The following is a 17022-nucleotide window of genomic DNA, read 5'->3' on the forward strand; positions in this document are numbered from 1 at the left end:
CCGAGTGTGTCCCCCCCCCTCCCCCCGTAGTCTGAGCGACGAGGCCGGCGCCGCTGGGGGTGGTGGGGGGAGCGGAATCGCAGAGATTTGCTGCGCGGTTCGGTTGGGCGGCGTGTGCTTCAGTTAGTCTCTGTCCGAGGTTGGCGCTAACCACCGGAGGCTTTCATCGGTGTTCTGGGGGAAGGAACAAGGAGTCCCTGCAGACGTCTCGCCTGCTCAAGATCTTTGTTTGTGGGTGGGTGGGGGGCTGGACGTTATTTCACTGAGTTGGAGCTTTTCCTGCCATAGAAAGCATTCCTTTATGGCTCCAAATCTTAGTTATTTTTTTGTGAAGTTTTTAATTTGTTTCAACTCAGTTATCTCACTGAGTTGTGTAAGCTGTTCACGGATTGCATGGTAATTGTTGGATTGATATCTTCCAGCACTGTTCGTGGATAGTAGTGTTCCAGTAATACATTTCAAATTCGTCTCTAACGTGGCGCCTTGTTTTCCATCCTTCTTGTTCCCAGCTTTCTTGCTTTGTCAATGCAGTCCTATGATGTGACCGACATTGGCAATATTTATGTTCTGTAAACAAATATCTGCTTGAAAGTGACATAACGACTTTTTCTTCACCCAGCCAAAGGGTAGGATCCGGAATACACTGTAAGGTAGTGTGGCGGGGCATCCATTTGTGACTTTTGAGTACCTGAGAGGGGGGAAATTGCTGTGCCCTGGGAGAGGGCGAGAGAATGCGATGTCCTTGCATAGAATCTGCACGAACTCGAGGAGTCAAATGGCCGCCTTCCACATTGCAACCTTCAAGTTGTTTTTATGATTAATAACAAGTTTCGGGTTGATGACTCTTTCCCCCTAACTTTCCCAGTTTGATAAAAGCTCATTGACCTGAAACATTAACTCAATCACTAATTATCACTCAAATTATTTGATTTGCTCCGTATTTCCAGTGAGAGCAGACTGAGTGCACAATAACTAAATTTGTTGATAATAGAAAGATCGATGAGATAGCAAGTTGTGAGGAGGACAGTGAACCTTATTGAGGGGGTATTGGTGGGTTCAGTGAGTGGGCAGGAGATTGGTAGAGCATAATGTGGGAAATATGAGATTGTCAATATGAAGAATGAAAAAGCAAACTATTATTTAAATGGAGTGAAACCACATAATGTTGGAGTACAAAGGGATCTAGAAATGCAAAATGTTGGCATCCAGATGAGCAAATAATTTAAGAAGGCTGTTATTGCAAGAGTAATGAAGTTTAAAAATAGGGAGGTATTAATTCAACTTTACAGGACACTGGTGAGACCATATAGGTACAGACAACCTTAGTGATATGGCTGTTTGAGCAATGGAAATTCGCCCTTACAGAATTCGCAAATGACTACCCAAAGATTTGAGATATAAAATTTGCTCTCATGGAATTCAGATGGGGGGGAAAAAAAGAAAATAAATAAACACTGTTTTCAACTCGTTTCTTAATGTATGTGCAGATGACGTGATTTTGTGTTACGGAAAATCGCCGTTTTCCAGGAACACAACCCTCTGCCCGCCCCCCTGTGCAGGGGTTGCCTGTACAGAGAAGGATCACTTGGTTGATTCCTAGGATCAAGGGGTTGACACATGAAGAAAGGTTCAGCAGGTTGGACCAATACTCATTGAAGTTTAGAAGAATGGGAGGATAGTATTTTGAGGGGGAGTGACGCTGTTGATGTTGAGAGGATTTTGAGAATGTTTCCCTTGGCGAACCTTTCTAAAACTAGGGGCCATAGTTTCAGAACAAGTTGTCACCCATTTCAGATAATGATGAAGAGGAATTTTCTTCTCATAGGGTTATGAATCTTGAATTCTCTATCCCTGAAAGCTAGGCAGAGAGTTTGAACACAACAGAGATTGACAGACATTTAAATTATATGTTTGTTAAGGGGTACATGGAATGAACAGCAAAGTGGTTGAGGTCATGATTGAATCAGTCATGACTTTATTGAATGGCAGAGCAGTTTAAGGGGTCAGTTTGCCTATTCCTGCTCTTGTTTCTTAAATTCTTTCTGTCATTTTGTGTGAATGGTTTGATGATGAGACTTGCAGAGGGTAGTGCAGGAACAAATCATACAGTCCAACTGGTGCCACATGGAGTGGTTTCCTTTCTGTATTGAATGATTCTGTATTCCATACATATAAATAGCATTAAAATGGTACTTTGTTAATTGTTAATCCTAGCTCTCTGCAAGTTCAGTAGGCCATTTGCAAATGAAGCTCAGAAGTTCAGGGTGGCTTTGAATCTTCACAAAACTCCAATAACTTCCAGTGTTTTGCTGTTCATTGCAGATGTCTCCATTCTCACAGGGTGATTTGTTGGATGATTTGTACCTTTTTTCCACGGATATTGCCTGAACTGCAGAGTATTTCCAGCATTTGTTTTTATTAATAAGTTTCAGGATGATGAAATTTCACCCCCCACCACCCCCCCCCCCCCGACTTTTCCCAGTTTAATGAAAGGTCATTGCATGAAATGTTAACTTTGTTTCCTCCACACAATTTTCAGCTGACTTACTGGGTACTTCCAGCACTTTTTGTTTTTGTTTTAGATTTCTTGCTTCTGAAGTGTTTTATTTGAATTAAATTTGATATTCTTGCTGCAAGTTGGGCCACTGTTAATCTAAGAACCGTAAATCTTATTCAAAGATCATTGTTCTTAGTAGAATTAATTTCTTTACTTCAATGTTGATCAGTTGGTGCCCATGGCATTTTTGTGGTTAAATTAAATATAGCTTTTTTTTTCTGCCTTTGTAGGATATGCAGAATAAGAATGGATGTAATTACTCAGAGCAAAATTTGTTTACTATACACTCCTAATACTGGAAGTCTGAAATAAAAATGGAAAATGCTGGAAAAACTCAGCAGACCGTTTCTGCGTCTGTTTTGCAGCATTTGCTTTTAATGGTAATTTTTTGGACTTTTTTATAGCATTAGTGACTGTTTCAAAATTAATTAATTGAATGTGAAACACACTTTGGGACGTACTGAGAATAGAATAAGTTGATGTGTAAATACAGTTTTTTTGGGTAGTAAAACTATTTCTAAATATGAAGTAAGATCCTAATGTAGTTCCTGATTTTTGTTTCAAAACACAGATAATAAGGATCTTAACCTTGGCATTTTTTTGATTGAACTTTTCAGGAGTAGAATTCCTAAGTACTCTCTTCTCAAAATGAATATTAACATTCTTTTAATCAATATTCCAATTAATACAATTTTTTATTTCTGATATGCTGTGAGGAGGTGGTGGAGTGAAGGGTAGAGACACTTTCCAGATTTGAGCAACATTGTTGGCACTTTTTGAAGCTTATAGTGAATAATATTGTCATAATATTTTCCATTACATGGCATGTTGATTCCATATCCATTGTATAACTACTGATTTTCAGTGCTTGAGTAGCATGTTTTTATTCATTATTTGGTATCTAGCATTGCTGGCAAGGCCAGCATCTATTGCCCATCTCTAAATGCCTTCAAGAAGATGCTGGTGAGCCACTGTTGTCCTTCTGGTGATTCTGCTGTCACAGTACCGATAGGGAGTTCCAGAATTTAGAATAGGCAATGACGAAAGATCGGCAACAGACTAGGGGAGGCACAGTGCCACAGTTAGTAGAGCCGCTTCCTCGCAACTCCAGAGATCCGGGTTCAGTCCTGACCTTTGGTGCTGTCTGTGTGGAGTTTGCATGGTCTTCCTTTAATCGGAAACCCAGTTAACGTTTCAGGTAGAAGACCCTTTGTCAGAACTGTGAAAGAGACAAAAGAAACTTGTAAATCTGCAAGAAGGGTGAAGGAGGGGGATATGTTTGATAGGGTAAAACCGGGTGACCATGGGGATAAGCTATAAACAAGGTTATCTGGTTAATAAGTGAATGGGAGCAGTTTGAGAGTGAGGACATTAGACAAAAGAATGGAGGGGTTGCAAAATGCAGAACCGGAAGACATGCCCAGTATCATAGATGGACAACTGATTGAAACAGACAGAAAAATCAAGCGACTAGGAGTTGTAGAATTGAATATCGACTCCAAAAGGCTGAAACATACCCAGACGGAAGCTCCTGTTGGGCCTCATTTTAACTGTACTGGAGGCCACAGACTGATTTAGGGTACTGCATTCGGTGTTCACAATGTGGTGTCTTCCACATTGGAGAAACCAAATGCAGATAGTGTGACCGCTTTGCAGAGTCACTGGGTTCAGTCTGCAGGGGCAACCCTGAGCTTTCTGTTGCCTGTCACTTAAATTCTCAGTCCCTGTCACTCTGACCTATTGGTCTTACAAATGAGGCCCAATGTGAGTTTGAGGGACAGCATTTTGCAACTCTACATTCTTTTGTCTTTTGTCTATGTTCTCACTCGCTAACTGCTTCCATTTGCTCATTAACCAGATAATCTTGTTTAGAGTTTATCCCCATGGTCACCCTGGTTTTACCCCATCAGAGACATACCCCCTCCCCCAACCACCCTGCTGCTTACAAGCTTCTTTTGTCTCCGGTTCTGCTGAAGGATCTTTGACCTGAAACATTAACTCTGTTTCTCTTTCCATAGATGCAGACTGACCTGTTGAGTATTTACAGCATTTTCTGTTTTTATTTAAGTTTCCAGCATCTTCAGTTTTTCTTTTGATTTTTCAGTCCCTCTGACCATGTGGGGTTTCATCTGTGTGATCTGTTTTCCTTCCACATCCTGAAAATATGTGGGTTAGGAGGGGTAATTGGCTACTGTAAGTGGCTGATAGGGTGCAGATGATTGATAGAATCTTGAGGGGGGGGATTGATGGCAATGAAGGGTGAATTAAATGGGGTAGCGTAAGATTAGTGTAAAAATGGGTGCCTTATGATTAGTGTGGACTCAGATGGGCTGAAGTGCCTATTTCTGTGTTGTCTCTCTCTATACACACACACACACACACACACACACACACACACACACACACACACACACACACACACACACACACACACACACACACACACACCCACAGTAGATACTGTGCACCTTGGAAGGGAACTTGCAGTTCTTAGTGATTTTATGTGCTGCTGTCCTTGTCTTTCTTGGTGGTAGAGGTTTTGAGAAGTGCTGTCAGAGCAGCCTAGATGGTAACTGCAGTTTATTTTTGTAGAATGAATTGTGCAGAGGGGTGGGGTGAATAAATATTTATGGGTGGTTGACAGGATGCCAATTAAGCAGGGTTCTTTCTCCTGGATGGTGTGGGGTTTCCTGATAATTGTTGCAGCTGTGCTTATCCAGGCAAAGGGGAGTATTAGATTGGAATGTATTTATTCTTTGAGACTACAGTCTGAAATCTAAATGATCAATAGTTCTCTTTTCACTTGAAGTTTATGTCAGCATTTTAAACTTTTTTTGTTATTTACCCAAATATTTTGACGACATACAATATAATTCTTTTTGATTTCCAAATGAGAATTATTCTAGAAAGTCATGGTGAAGGAAAACTTTTGAGATAGAAAATGCATGTTACCTTTTAAGTTGAAAAACTATGCACTTTTCCTCTGATATTGTATGCTATCTCTGAATGGGAAACAAGTCCAGAATTAACAGAGCTCCAGTCTCTCGTATAGGTGGATGTTGAAGATTCCATGGCGAAGAAGCGTAGGGATTTCACCAATGCTTCGTAAATATTTTTCTCAAACCTCCCCAGCAAAATTGGATTATCAAACCATTTATCTCAATGTTGTTTGTGAACTTGTCTTTTTATGATTTGCTTGTTGTATTTGCCAAAGAGAGCACTTCAAAAAGAAACTCTGAGGACACAACAGAGGGTAGGGAAGGTACAAAGTATGCAGATTGTTCTTGTTTTCTCCTTTTTTCATCACTTCTTCATTCTCAATCTAGTTTTCATGTTGCATCTTTATTCATTATATGTCAAAATTTGCTGCTTTCCAAAGATTATGCTCCGGGGTGATAAAGGAAGGATCAGGTAGTGCTTTATTTTAATAAAAGTGAAGGACAATAAATTAAGCTCTTGAAATTGGGGTAAAAATATGAAATTGCATGAACAGCAAGGTGAGCATCTGAAACTTGTCTGGATGAATGAGATCAAATTAAAGAGTCTCCATCAGATCATAAGAAGTAACAGAACTAGAAGCAGCCACAACACAATAGTTGTCTAAGCCTTGAAAATTCACTCCTGACCAGAAGCTTGATTTGTTACAAAACTGAATAAAAACTTGTTTTTTTTTGAAAAAAAAGTCTAAATCAAACAAAAGAAAATAAAATTGCACTGTCGCTAACTATCTACAGTGTAGGCTTAACGCACGTAACAGTTCATTTCTGACAAGGACAGAAATTAGAGGGTTGCCAATTTATCCCCAACCTCATTTTCCTCTCGTGTGAATATAACTTGCAGCCCTCTCCCTCAAAGATGCACTCTCCTCAGGACAGAAATGAAGCATAAAATGAGACTTTGAGGAAGATGTTGGATGGCTAGTAATATTCACCCTCAACCATTCCTTCTCCTCTGGAATCCATGGTAACATTTGACTTGATGATCCTTTAACTGTGTTGTTTCAAATTCTTCCATTGTTCTTTTCCTCCATTATTTCTTTTTCCTTCACATTTTCTTTCCACCCTGGAAAATTTGATATTATTATAAGAATCATGTATCTAGCACGCATGTTGTACAAACATCACACACTAAGTATAAAACAATGTGTTTTCTGTCCTGCAGTAAACAATGTCATATTTAGTTCTGATTTAATTTAGGAAAACTAGTTTTCAGCATTGATAGGAATTGATTTGTCTGATCGCTGCATTCAGCTGCAGAGTTCTGATGTTGTTATGTTCAAAATATGAATAAGGAAAACTGATGGTTTACAACTCAGCTAATTAAAATGGAAATCTGCCAGTAAATGAAAATTAATAAAAAAACTTAGATGCTGGAAATCTGAAACAATATAAATGCTGGAAATGCTTAGCAGGTCAGGCAGTATCAGTGGTCTGTTTCTCTTTCCACTGATGCAACCTGATTTGCTGACTGTCTGCATCCTGCATTTTCCGCATTTGCCAGCCAAGGTAGAAAGAGCCTGGCTATTAATGTCAATAATAAAATTATAATTTATATTTTCTTCATACCTGTTTAGCATTTAAAACCATTAATCCTTTTTGTTTTTGCATGGAATAATATTGAGTTTGTTATTTCTAATTTTGAAAGTACTTTCTTGTAAACTCTGGTTGATGTAAGCTTTCTTCACTCTGTTGCAGATGTTGATCTCCTGGTTGGTTTATCTGCAGCTGAAGTTTAATCCTCCAGCATTTCAGAGAAGGAATGTTTAGTCTCATGGCTAATTGCTGCTCATGGCTAAAAAGTTGGCGAGAACCTGTCAGGTACGATTTTAAACATGTGCTTTAACTGAGCTTCCTATTAACAACTCCACATGATTGGTCTGTATGCAATTGGATTTGAAAAGAAAGTTCCCCTTGTATGACAATAAAAGTCTCATTCCAGTAAAGCAAAGATATTTCCAAAACTATCTTCCCTCAAAAATGTACTGGTTTTGAAAAGGTTGCATAGCTATGATTCCTATCTGCATGTCAGCCAGCAACATAAATTGTACCATCAAATGGTATTGGTATTGGTTTATTATTGATTATTGTCACTTGTACCGAGGTACAGTGAAAAGCTTGTCTTACAAACCGATCGTACAGGTCAATTCATTACACAGTGCAGTTACATTGAGTTAGTACAGAGTGCATTGAAGAAGTACAGGTAAAAACAATAACAGTACAGAGTAAAGTGTCACAGCTACAGAGAAAGTGCAGTGCAATAAGGTGCAAGGTCACAACAAGATAGATCGTGAGGTCATAGTCCATCTCGTTGTATAAGGGAACCGTTCAATAGTCTTATCACAGTGGGGTAGAAGCTGTCCTTAAGTCTGGTGGTACGTGCCCTCAGGCTCCTGTATCTTCTACCCGATCGAAGAGGAGAGAAGAGAGAATGTCCCGGGTGGGTGAGGTCTTTGATTATGCTGGCTGCTACACTAAGACAACGAGAGGTAAAGACAGAGTCCAAGGAGGGGAGGCTGGTGTCCGTGATGCACTGGGCTGTGTCCACAACTCTCTGCAGCTTCTTGCGGTCCTGGGCAGAGCAGTTGCCTTACCAAGCCGTGATACATCCAGATAGGATGCTTTCTATGGTGCATCGGTAAAAGCTGGTGAGAGTCAAAGGGGACAAACCAAATTTCTTTAGCCTCCTGAGGAAGTAGAGGTGCTGGTGAGCTTTATTGGCTGTGGCATCAACGTGATTTGACCAGGACAGGCTGTTGGTGATGTTCACTCCCAGGAACTTGAAGCTCTCAACCCTCTCGACCTCAGTACCATTGATGTAGACAGGTGCATGTACACTGCCCCCTTTCCTGAAGTCAATGACCAGCTCTTTTGTTTTGTTGACATTGAGGAAAAGGTTGTTGTCATGACACCATTCCACTAAGCTCTCTATCTCGTCCTGTACTCCGACTCATCGCTGTTTGAGATACGGCCTACAATGGTGGTAGCATCTGCAAACTTGTAGATGGAGTTAGAGCAGAATCTGGCCACACAGTCATGAGTGTATACAGAGTAGAGTAGAGGGCTGAGGACGCAGCCTTGTGGGGCACCAGTATTGAGAATAATCGTGCCGGAGGTATTGCTGCCTATCCTCACTGATTGCGATCTGTTTGCTAGAAAGTCAAGGATCCAGTTACAGAGGGAGGTGTTGAGTCCTAGGTCTCTGAGTTTGGTGAGAAGCTTGCTTGGAATTATTGTATTGAAGGCAGAGCTGTAGTCGATAAACAATAGTCTGACGTATGTGTCTTTACTGTCCAGTAAATGAAAGGAATTCATCTATTTCTAACATTAAATATTTACCTAATATTCCATGTGCTTCAGTGTCTTGAGTGCTTTCAGTTATTTGTTATTAATGTAAATTTGTTTAAGATTAATCTACTAATGTTACTTAAATGTCTGTGTGGTAAAAGAAAGTGGGTGGGAATGAAGTACCAAATGAAGTAGATGATATTAAGGGAGGTGCGGGTGAATCTCTGTCTCACCCAGACCCAACAGGGGTGGGGTCCCCTTATCCTCTCATTTCATCCCACCAGCCTATGTATCCAACACCTCATTCTCTGTCACTTCTGCCATCTCCAATGGGACCCCACTACCAAGCATATCTTCCCCTCCCGACCCCTTTCTGCCTTTCGCAGGGACCACTCTCTCTGCGACTCCCTAGTTCACTCCCCCCACCCCTCCTGCTCCCACCCCGGGAACTCTCCACTGCCCCCACCATAGGTGCAACACCTGCCCCTATACCACTTCCATCGCCTCCATACAGGGACCCAAACAGTCCTTTCAGGTGAGACAGAGATTCACCTGCACCTCTCTTAATACCACCTGCTGCATTCGGTGCTCCAAGTGTGGTCTCCTCTGCATTGGTGAAACCAAACGCAGAGTAGGTGACCGTTTCGCAGAACAGCTGTGCTCCATTTGTAACCGTGATCTGCATCTCCCTGTTGCCGGTCACTTCAACCCTCCCTCCCACATTATCACTGATATGTCAGTCCTCGGCCTCCTCCACTGCCAGGAGAATTCCAAGTGCAAATTGGAGGAACAGCACCTCATTTTCCGTCTTGGAACCTTGCAGCCTAATGGCATGAACATTGAATTCTCCCACTTTAAGTACTCCCCCCCCCCCCAAACATGCTTCTTCTCTTCTTCCCTTTACTAGCCTATTTCTTTTTTTCTTTCTCTCCTTACCTTTGACCCATCCCCCGATGAATCTGCTTTCCTGTCCTCCCCTGCACCTGCCTATCACTATTTCTTACCTGCATCTACCTATCATCACCTTGTGCCCACCCCGCCTCCCCTCTTTTGTCCACCTGTCGCTACTCTGCTTTCCCCTCCTATGTATTGGGCTACCCCTTTTCCTATCTTCAGTCCTGAAGAAGGGTCCTGACCTGAAAAATTGACCGCCTGCTTTTCTCCATGGATGTTGCCTGGCCTGCTGAGTTCCTCCAGCATCATAATGTTTTTCATCTAGATTCCAGCATCTGCTGTCCTTTGTTTCTCTATATAACAAAAATTACTGTGAATGATGATAAAAAAAATTTGTTTTTTATCATCTTCATTTTTGTTTAATAACACTTAAAATAATTTTTCATGCATGGAATAACTATGAAATTACTGTAAATTTGTCAGCACAGGGAGAAAAATGTTCTCTGAATTGAATGCCACAGTTTGTCCCCCTTCCTTCTCTCCAGCCAAACTGGGCACTTCCCCTATCTGTACTAAGCTGGTACAGATGCAAGGGTCACCTTATCCAAGAAGTGTGTAGCAATACCTTAGTGCTGACTTGCCCTCATCCAGTGCACTGCTGCATGTTCAAACAGCCTTTGATAGAAAGCAAGATTCCATCAGTTTTGTCTCTTGTGAAAGTCTGTAAGAGTTTTTATATTTGGTTAAAATCGTTTTAATAATTCAAAGAAGTTAATTTAAAAAAATAAACATATTTATATTTTACTTCCAGGATAGGAATCTCCATTCAGATTCATGGGGATTTCCATCTGATACCAGGTTTGGTTGATTTCCCCACTGTAATGCTGGGGGAAGTTTGCCTGTACCTCTAATATTTATTTATAATTAAATAAAACCTGTTCGGCTTACTATCTTTTTGTTGGCTTGACTGATATTCAAGATCTGTCCACTATTGATATCTAATACTGATGCTCAATACCAACAGTTCACCAATTGTATAAATAATATCTGGTCTCCTACACAGTAGTTACCTTTGTGGTAAAGATATTTTTCGAAAGAAAATATTGTTTATGACTGACTGAGCTACATTCTGATAACCATATTTCTAAGTGAAATTTTCCACGTTAATTTAAGTCAGATGGGTGGGCCACTGGAAATTGACTTCTGCAAATTAATCTGCCGGTGCCATTTGCCTTTTGACTTTTTGAGGATTGGTACAATAGCAGTTCACTGAAATAAGTTTCATTTGTTCAACATGTGGCATGTGTTGGAACTTCGTGGATGCTGTTAAATCAGTTGTTGGAGATTATGAACGAGAATACTAAATTAGATTAGGCTGAGGGTAACATTTGATATGTAAAGAAATTTTTTCTGGTGCAGGGTAGAATTTTACCATGTCCAGAAAAACTGGATCACAATTTGAATCCCTTATTAGTAATATTTGGATGGAGTATTCTAATTAATGTCCAGTTAGTTTTCTGTTTGTGAAAAGTAATATGGATATTAGGAATATGTTGCTTAGTAATACTCATTTGCAAAATACTGCAGAGATGTAGTCTGGTTGCCTCTTGCCAGGGTTAACTCATTAATAACTGTTGGGATGACAAGTTATTTAAAAAGTACATGTGCCCAGGCACACGAACATGATATTCCAGCCAAAAGAATAAAAAATAGCAGAACCGAATCTGCCACTAGCATGGAGGATAAGCCGATAACTGAATACTGTTCATAATTAATGCAACCTGTCTATTTTGCAGGAAGGTGACTCTGGTAATGGTGGGATTGGATAATGCTGGAAAAACTGCAACCGTGAAAGGGATTCACGGAGGTAAGCAATCGCTGGAAGGGCATTAATTTTTTTACTCTAAGCTTCTGCTAGTTGTGTGAATTAAAACGTTAAATTTAACTTGAAGTTTGGTCGAACAGGAAGTTATAGTTCCTCTTACTTGTGCTCAGAATTTAGTTTTAATCACTTGGTCATTTAATTATATTGTAGAGGCATTTTTCAGCTAAGAAAGCTTGATACTTGTGCATAAGAAAGCACGTTCGATAAATCTAATAGATTATTGGGATATCATGGTCAAGATATCAGTGACCTTAGACTTTTTATTTGGTGACCAGTACATTACAATGGAATTCTGCAGTCTGATCTGCTTTGAATTTAGCTGTTGACATTGAATTGTATCTTTTAACATCAATTTCAAAAAATCAAGATAATTGAAAGAGGGAGATATGAAGATGAAACTTGTGCAGTCTTTGTGAATTTTCATTCCACGAGCATTTCCGGAGAGCAAGTTGTAGGCTGATGCACAAAATCTTATGAAGGTGCTGCCTCCTGAGCCTAATTCCAAGTTATTTGGATTTGGATAAATTATGAGGCTGAAATGAATATAAATGCTATCATTTTTATACTTTAAAGGGTGCTAATGTTTGCTAATATTCAGGTGCTAATATTTCTAGTCAGAACTTTAGCTAATTGAAGTTAAGGCAGCTTGTCCGGGTCTGTTTTATGAGACTGGGAAATTCATGACCCGAAGCCTGATTTTTGTTTTCCCCAAAATTGGGAATATTTCTGAAGAAAGAAGACACTCTTTAGTGCTATTTTTATTTTTTTCTTAAAATTCTCCAGTGTGGGCTGGGGATAAGAATTATAGTTGGACATTATTTCCTGGACATTATTTCTTCTAAGTATTGTTTTAGGTCATTAATAGAACAAATTCTTCTTTCAAAAAAAAGTGATCGGAAGGAAAACAGTGTGAATAGGAGACACTAGAATTTGTATTTTACTAGTACCTTGAAGAAAATTATTTCTGTGGTTGCTCTTTCTCTGATCGGGGGATAAGAAATGGATTCTTTTATCCAACCCCCACAATGTCATTTTGTAATTATGATCACTATTGATTTTTCTAACACAGCAATATATAAGAGAAGTAAATTTCTTTTCTGATATTGTGGGGTAGAGTTTTCAAATTGGCACGATCTTCTTGATGGTTGGGGCCTATTTAAAGATAGACTGTAGATAACCTGTTATTATGTTTGCATGTTAATTGGCAGCTTGTACTTTTTGGAGGCTAGAATTACCAGATGGCCCATTCCTTCCTTTAAATAAGCTTGCACGTCTTAAAGTAAAATGTCTTTTAGCTCTGAATATTTTTTTTAATAGCTTTCAATTTTGTGCTAGAGATATCCCTCTGATTTAATGATGCAGCTGTGGAGGACCTGGTAGAGAAAAGCTCCCAAAATTGGTTCTCTACCCCCTTCAAGGAAGATGGTTCAGCAGGGATGGAGGCTTTACTGGAATATCCAGTGCCAGTACACCTCCACAAGCAGCAGATGGTACCTTCATTTACTAACCTAATATTTCAGGAAATCTGGTTATCTTGGGCAAGTTGTCTTCCAGTAGAGTAGGTGACAATGTAGCTCTCATCATAAATTCAAGAAATGTGGTTTCTTGATTACAGGCTGAAGCCATGGTGGATCCTGTTTGGGAAGTGGATTCACATTATATGGACCACTGATTTTTGATTATGTATTGGCTGGAAGTGCAACTGGTTAGAGTGCCTTGTAGTATGGATTCTAATGGCCACATTTATTCATCTTACAAAACTCTGTAATTATGACATTTCTGTGGTGTTTATAAGTCCTGTATCCTTTTCTTGCTGGCTCTTAGAGAACATGACATAAAGGTAAGTATTTAAATTTAGTAATCATTTTTTTTTCTTTTTGCTTTACAATAGCAGCTTAAGGGATAATATGTTGCAGTCCCATCTATAATGGGAAGACTAAATTCAGAATGGATATGGGACACAACTTTTCGGTCTGCAGTTAGACTTTGAACCTGACCTTTAACTCATCTGGACACTTATACTTGTCCAGTCATCATTCCATCGTGTCATTTAATTCCTCCTGCCTTTCAGTCTATTGTAGACCTTCTGTTTTGTTCTTTAGTCCCCTCCTCATTCTTAAAACCAATTCCATCTGCAGCATTTTTTTGTGTATAATGCCTTAAATATAACATAAAGATACCAAAGTACTTAACAGGGGTGTTTATTAAAAGAAACAGAAAATTGACAATGAGCCGCATGTAAATTAGAGCAGATGACCAAAAGCTTGGTCAAATGGATATTTTAAGCAATTTACCAAATATGGGAAGAGTTAGAGAAGTGGTGTGATTTTAGGAGGGAATTCTAGAGTTTTAGTAGTTAGAAGTACAGCTGTCATTGGTGAAGTACCCTTAAATTTTGGTTGTGTAACAAACCATAAATGGACGTGCTCAGGGACAAGGCTCAAGAAAGTATAGAAAAGGGGATGGATGAAACTGTACAAGGTTTTGAAACAGTGATGAGGGTTTTAAGATACAGCTGTTGCTTAGCTAGGGATGGTGTAGATCAGAGAGTCCTCGGTGAATGGACTTGATTTTGAGTTAGGATGACCTCAAGGAATCTTATAGAGTTGTAGAGAGATACAGCCCTTCAGCCCACCAAGTCCATGCAAACCATCAGCCACCCATTTCCAAGAATCGTACATTAATCCCATTTTTTTAATTCTTCCTACATTATCATCAACCCCCCCCCCCCCCCCCCATCAGATTCTATCACCTACACACTTGGGGCAATTTACGGTGGCCAATTAATTTACCAACCCACATGTCTTTGGGATGCTGATCCCCACAAATGATTCCTGTCCCTAAATGTTAAAAGCCTTTTTTGTTCTTTTTTGTTTTTATTTCAAATTTCTGGCATCTGTCGTATTTTACTTAGATTTCTTGGTCTTTTTTTTTGCAGAATCTGCAGAAGATATAGCTCCTACAGTGGGTTTTTCGAGAATTGATATAAAACAGGACAAATTTGAAGTCACCATTTTTGACTTAGGCGGAGGGAAAAGAATCAGAGCTATTTGGAAGAATTATTATGCTGAATCCTTTGGTGTTATTTTTGTTGTGGACTCCAGTGATGTTGATCGAATGGAAGAAGCTAAAGAAACTGTGGCCGAAGTCATAAGGCATCCTAGGATTTCTGGAAAACCTGTACTGGTGTAAGTGTCTCATCTGAATATAGAACAAAGCCAATGTAGTTGTATTATTTATTTCCTCCAATTCTTGGTAAAAATAATAATACACAATTCAACATTATAAATCTGTTAGTAGGAAGCTGGATCTCCAATATTACTAAATACCTGGGTTATTCTGCTTCTTTGCACTCAAGGCTAAAATTTTCTGTTTATCTGTAAGATGCACAGAATGGAAATGCTTGATCTTGGGCTATTATGATCGAAGTATTGGATTTAATATGTCAGCTTTAAAAATTCAAACTAAAGAGGAAACTGTGGAACATCTAATGCAAAAAGCTGCAGAGAAAGTGAACCTTTCCATTATTATGTTGATGGCCATTTTTTTTTAAAGTGGAACTTCTCAAATCAACATATTTCATAATTTGTTTCTTAATGATTGTGTTGCAGTAAAATACCTGACTCATTGTCAAAACATCTCTACATAATTAATGGACAGAGTTCTACCATGAATGCAGAAGTCCTAAACTTCCTCAGAGGTTCTTGCTCTGATGTTCTGACTGCACTCTGATATTGAACCACCTCAGGTGGTCCAATAGTAGAGTGCCAATTTCCTGCAGTTTCCCAATGGTAAATTTGCCTGTGGAATGTTTTGCCAGATTAGACTAGGGGCAAGTTTAGTGACTCTATTGATTCCAGTGCATGGTACTATAGCGGTTAGTGTAACGCTTTACAACGCCAGCGACCCGAGTTCAAATCCGGCCACTGTCTGTAAGGAGTTCGTACATTTTCCCTGTGACTGCGTGGGTTTCCTCCTGGAGGTCCGGTTTCCTCCCACATTCCAAAGACGTACGGGTTAGGAAGTTGTGGGCATTCTATGTTGGCACCGGAAGCGTGGCGACACTTGCGGGCTGCCCCCAGAGCACTACGCAAAAGATGCATTTCACTGTGCGTTTCGATGTACATATGACTAATAAAGATAAAGCAGAAGTCAGTGGAGAGGAATGTTTCCGAGGGAGACAAGTGATATACATTTTGTTTAATTAGTCAAGTTAATTTTGTTTAAATGTTTTCTAGACTTTTTAAGTGCATTGATTTTATGAATTTACTTCTTAAAATGTTTCTCTAATAAATTTTTAATAGATTTTGACTGGTTTTGAATGTTTATGAATGTTGAAGACATTCACAGAAATTCAATGTCTTTAGATGCTTGGCATTTCTTTGGGCAGAGTCTGCTACTTATAGCAGGAAAGTCCTGAACAGTACAGGGCCTTATTGATTAGGAATTGGTTTTGGGGACCATTTCCAGTGCAAGTAAGTGCAGATAGAGGAGTTGCAAATACAGTTGTCTCATGATGTACTGAGTCAAGCTGGTCTATTACCAATGCCCTATTGTTCATTCATTTATCCTACCTTGTACCAGCTTCCAGTAGTGTGTGACACTGGGCACTTTTTGGCCTTTTAAATTATGGGAGAAATCTGGTAGCCTCTTGCAGACTACAATTTTTTTTATCACCTAATTTAATCCAGCATTTAAAATCCCTAAAGGGATGAAATGTGATTTGATGAGGGGAAAACCTTCATTTGGTGAACACCATCATATGAAAAGAACTTGTAATAGAATTGTGACATGATTCATTTTTAATTTACATAAAATAACATCAAGTGTGAAATATCTGAAATCATTTAAAAATGCTAATCTCTTCTAAATTAACTTTGGCTTTGTTTAGAAAGTAAGGAAGGGTCAGTATTATGGTTGTGCTGATATTTATCCTGTGTAGAAATTTAAAGTGGAGGAATTGCCTTTAATATCAGAGTCCAATTCAACTGTTCATGAACAATTTTCATCATCACTGCAAGGTTTTAAAGATGAAAATTGAAATATCTGATTGCAATAAAATGCAGGACTTCAATGTTTCATAATATCACTTGTATGCACTATCAAGACAGCCACTCTCGTATGTGCCTCAGACGATATCACTTAATGAATGGAGTTCAAAAATAAAACCAAAAGTTCATTTTCTATCAAGTACAAAACCATTGGCAGAGCAATTGCAGATGGTATTAAATCCAAATAAGTGTGAGGTGAGGGGACTAAAAAGGGTAGAATATACACAATGAATGGTAGGGCCCTAGGGAATACTAAGAAACAAAGGGAACAGAGTACGAGTTCAGCGTTCCCTGAAGGTGGCAGTACAAATTGATATTAGGAAACTTTTTCCCATAGCAATGGTATCTAAA

The 17022-nt window shown here is 39.3% G+C and overlaps 1 protein-coding gene across 7 annotated transcripts in view; it reads left to right on the forward strand.

Annotated features, from left to right (window-relative positions):
• Positions 1-17022, forward strand: part of arl13b (ADP-ribosylation factor-like 13b) — a 45872-nt gene that overhangs the window by 1651 nt on the left and 27199 nt on the right. For 3 of the 7 annotated variants that reach the window (XM_052014665.1, XM_052014658.1, XM_052014659.1), the window contains exons 2-4: positions 7252-7374; positions 11532-11602; positions 14559-14808. In XM_052014665.1, coding sequence (XP_051870625.1) covers positions 7316-7374; positions 11532-11602; positions 14559-14808 — 380 coding nt within the window. In that variant the 5' untranslated portion in view covers positions 7252-7315. The other 4 variants (XM_052014660.1, XM_052014662.1, XM_052014663.1 and 1 more) reach the window with 4 other exon arrangements.

This window comes from Pristis pectinata, chromosome 4 (genome assembly GCF_009764475.1).
Source record: "Pristis pectinata isolate sPriPec2 chromosome 4, sPriPec2.1.pri, whole genome shotgun sequence".
In the NCBI taxonomy this organism is placed as follows: domain Eukaryota; kingdom Metazoa; phylum Chordata; class Chondrichthyes; order Rhinopristiformes; family Pristidae; genus Pristis; species Pristis pectinata.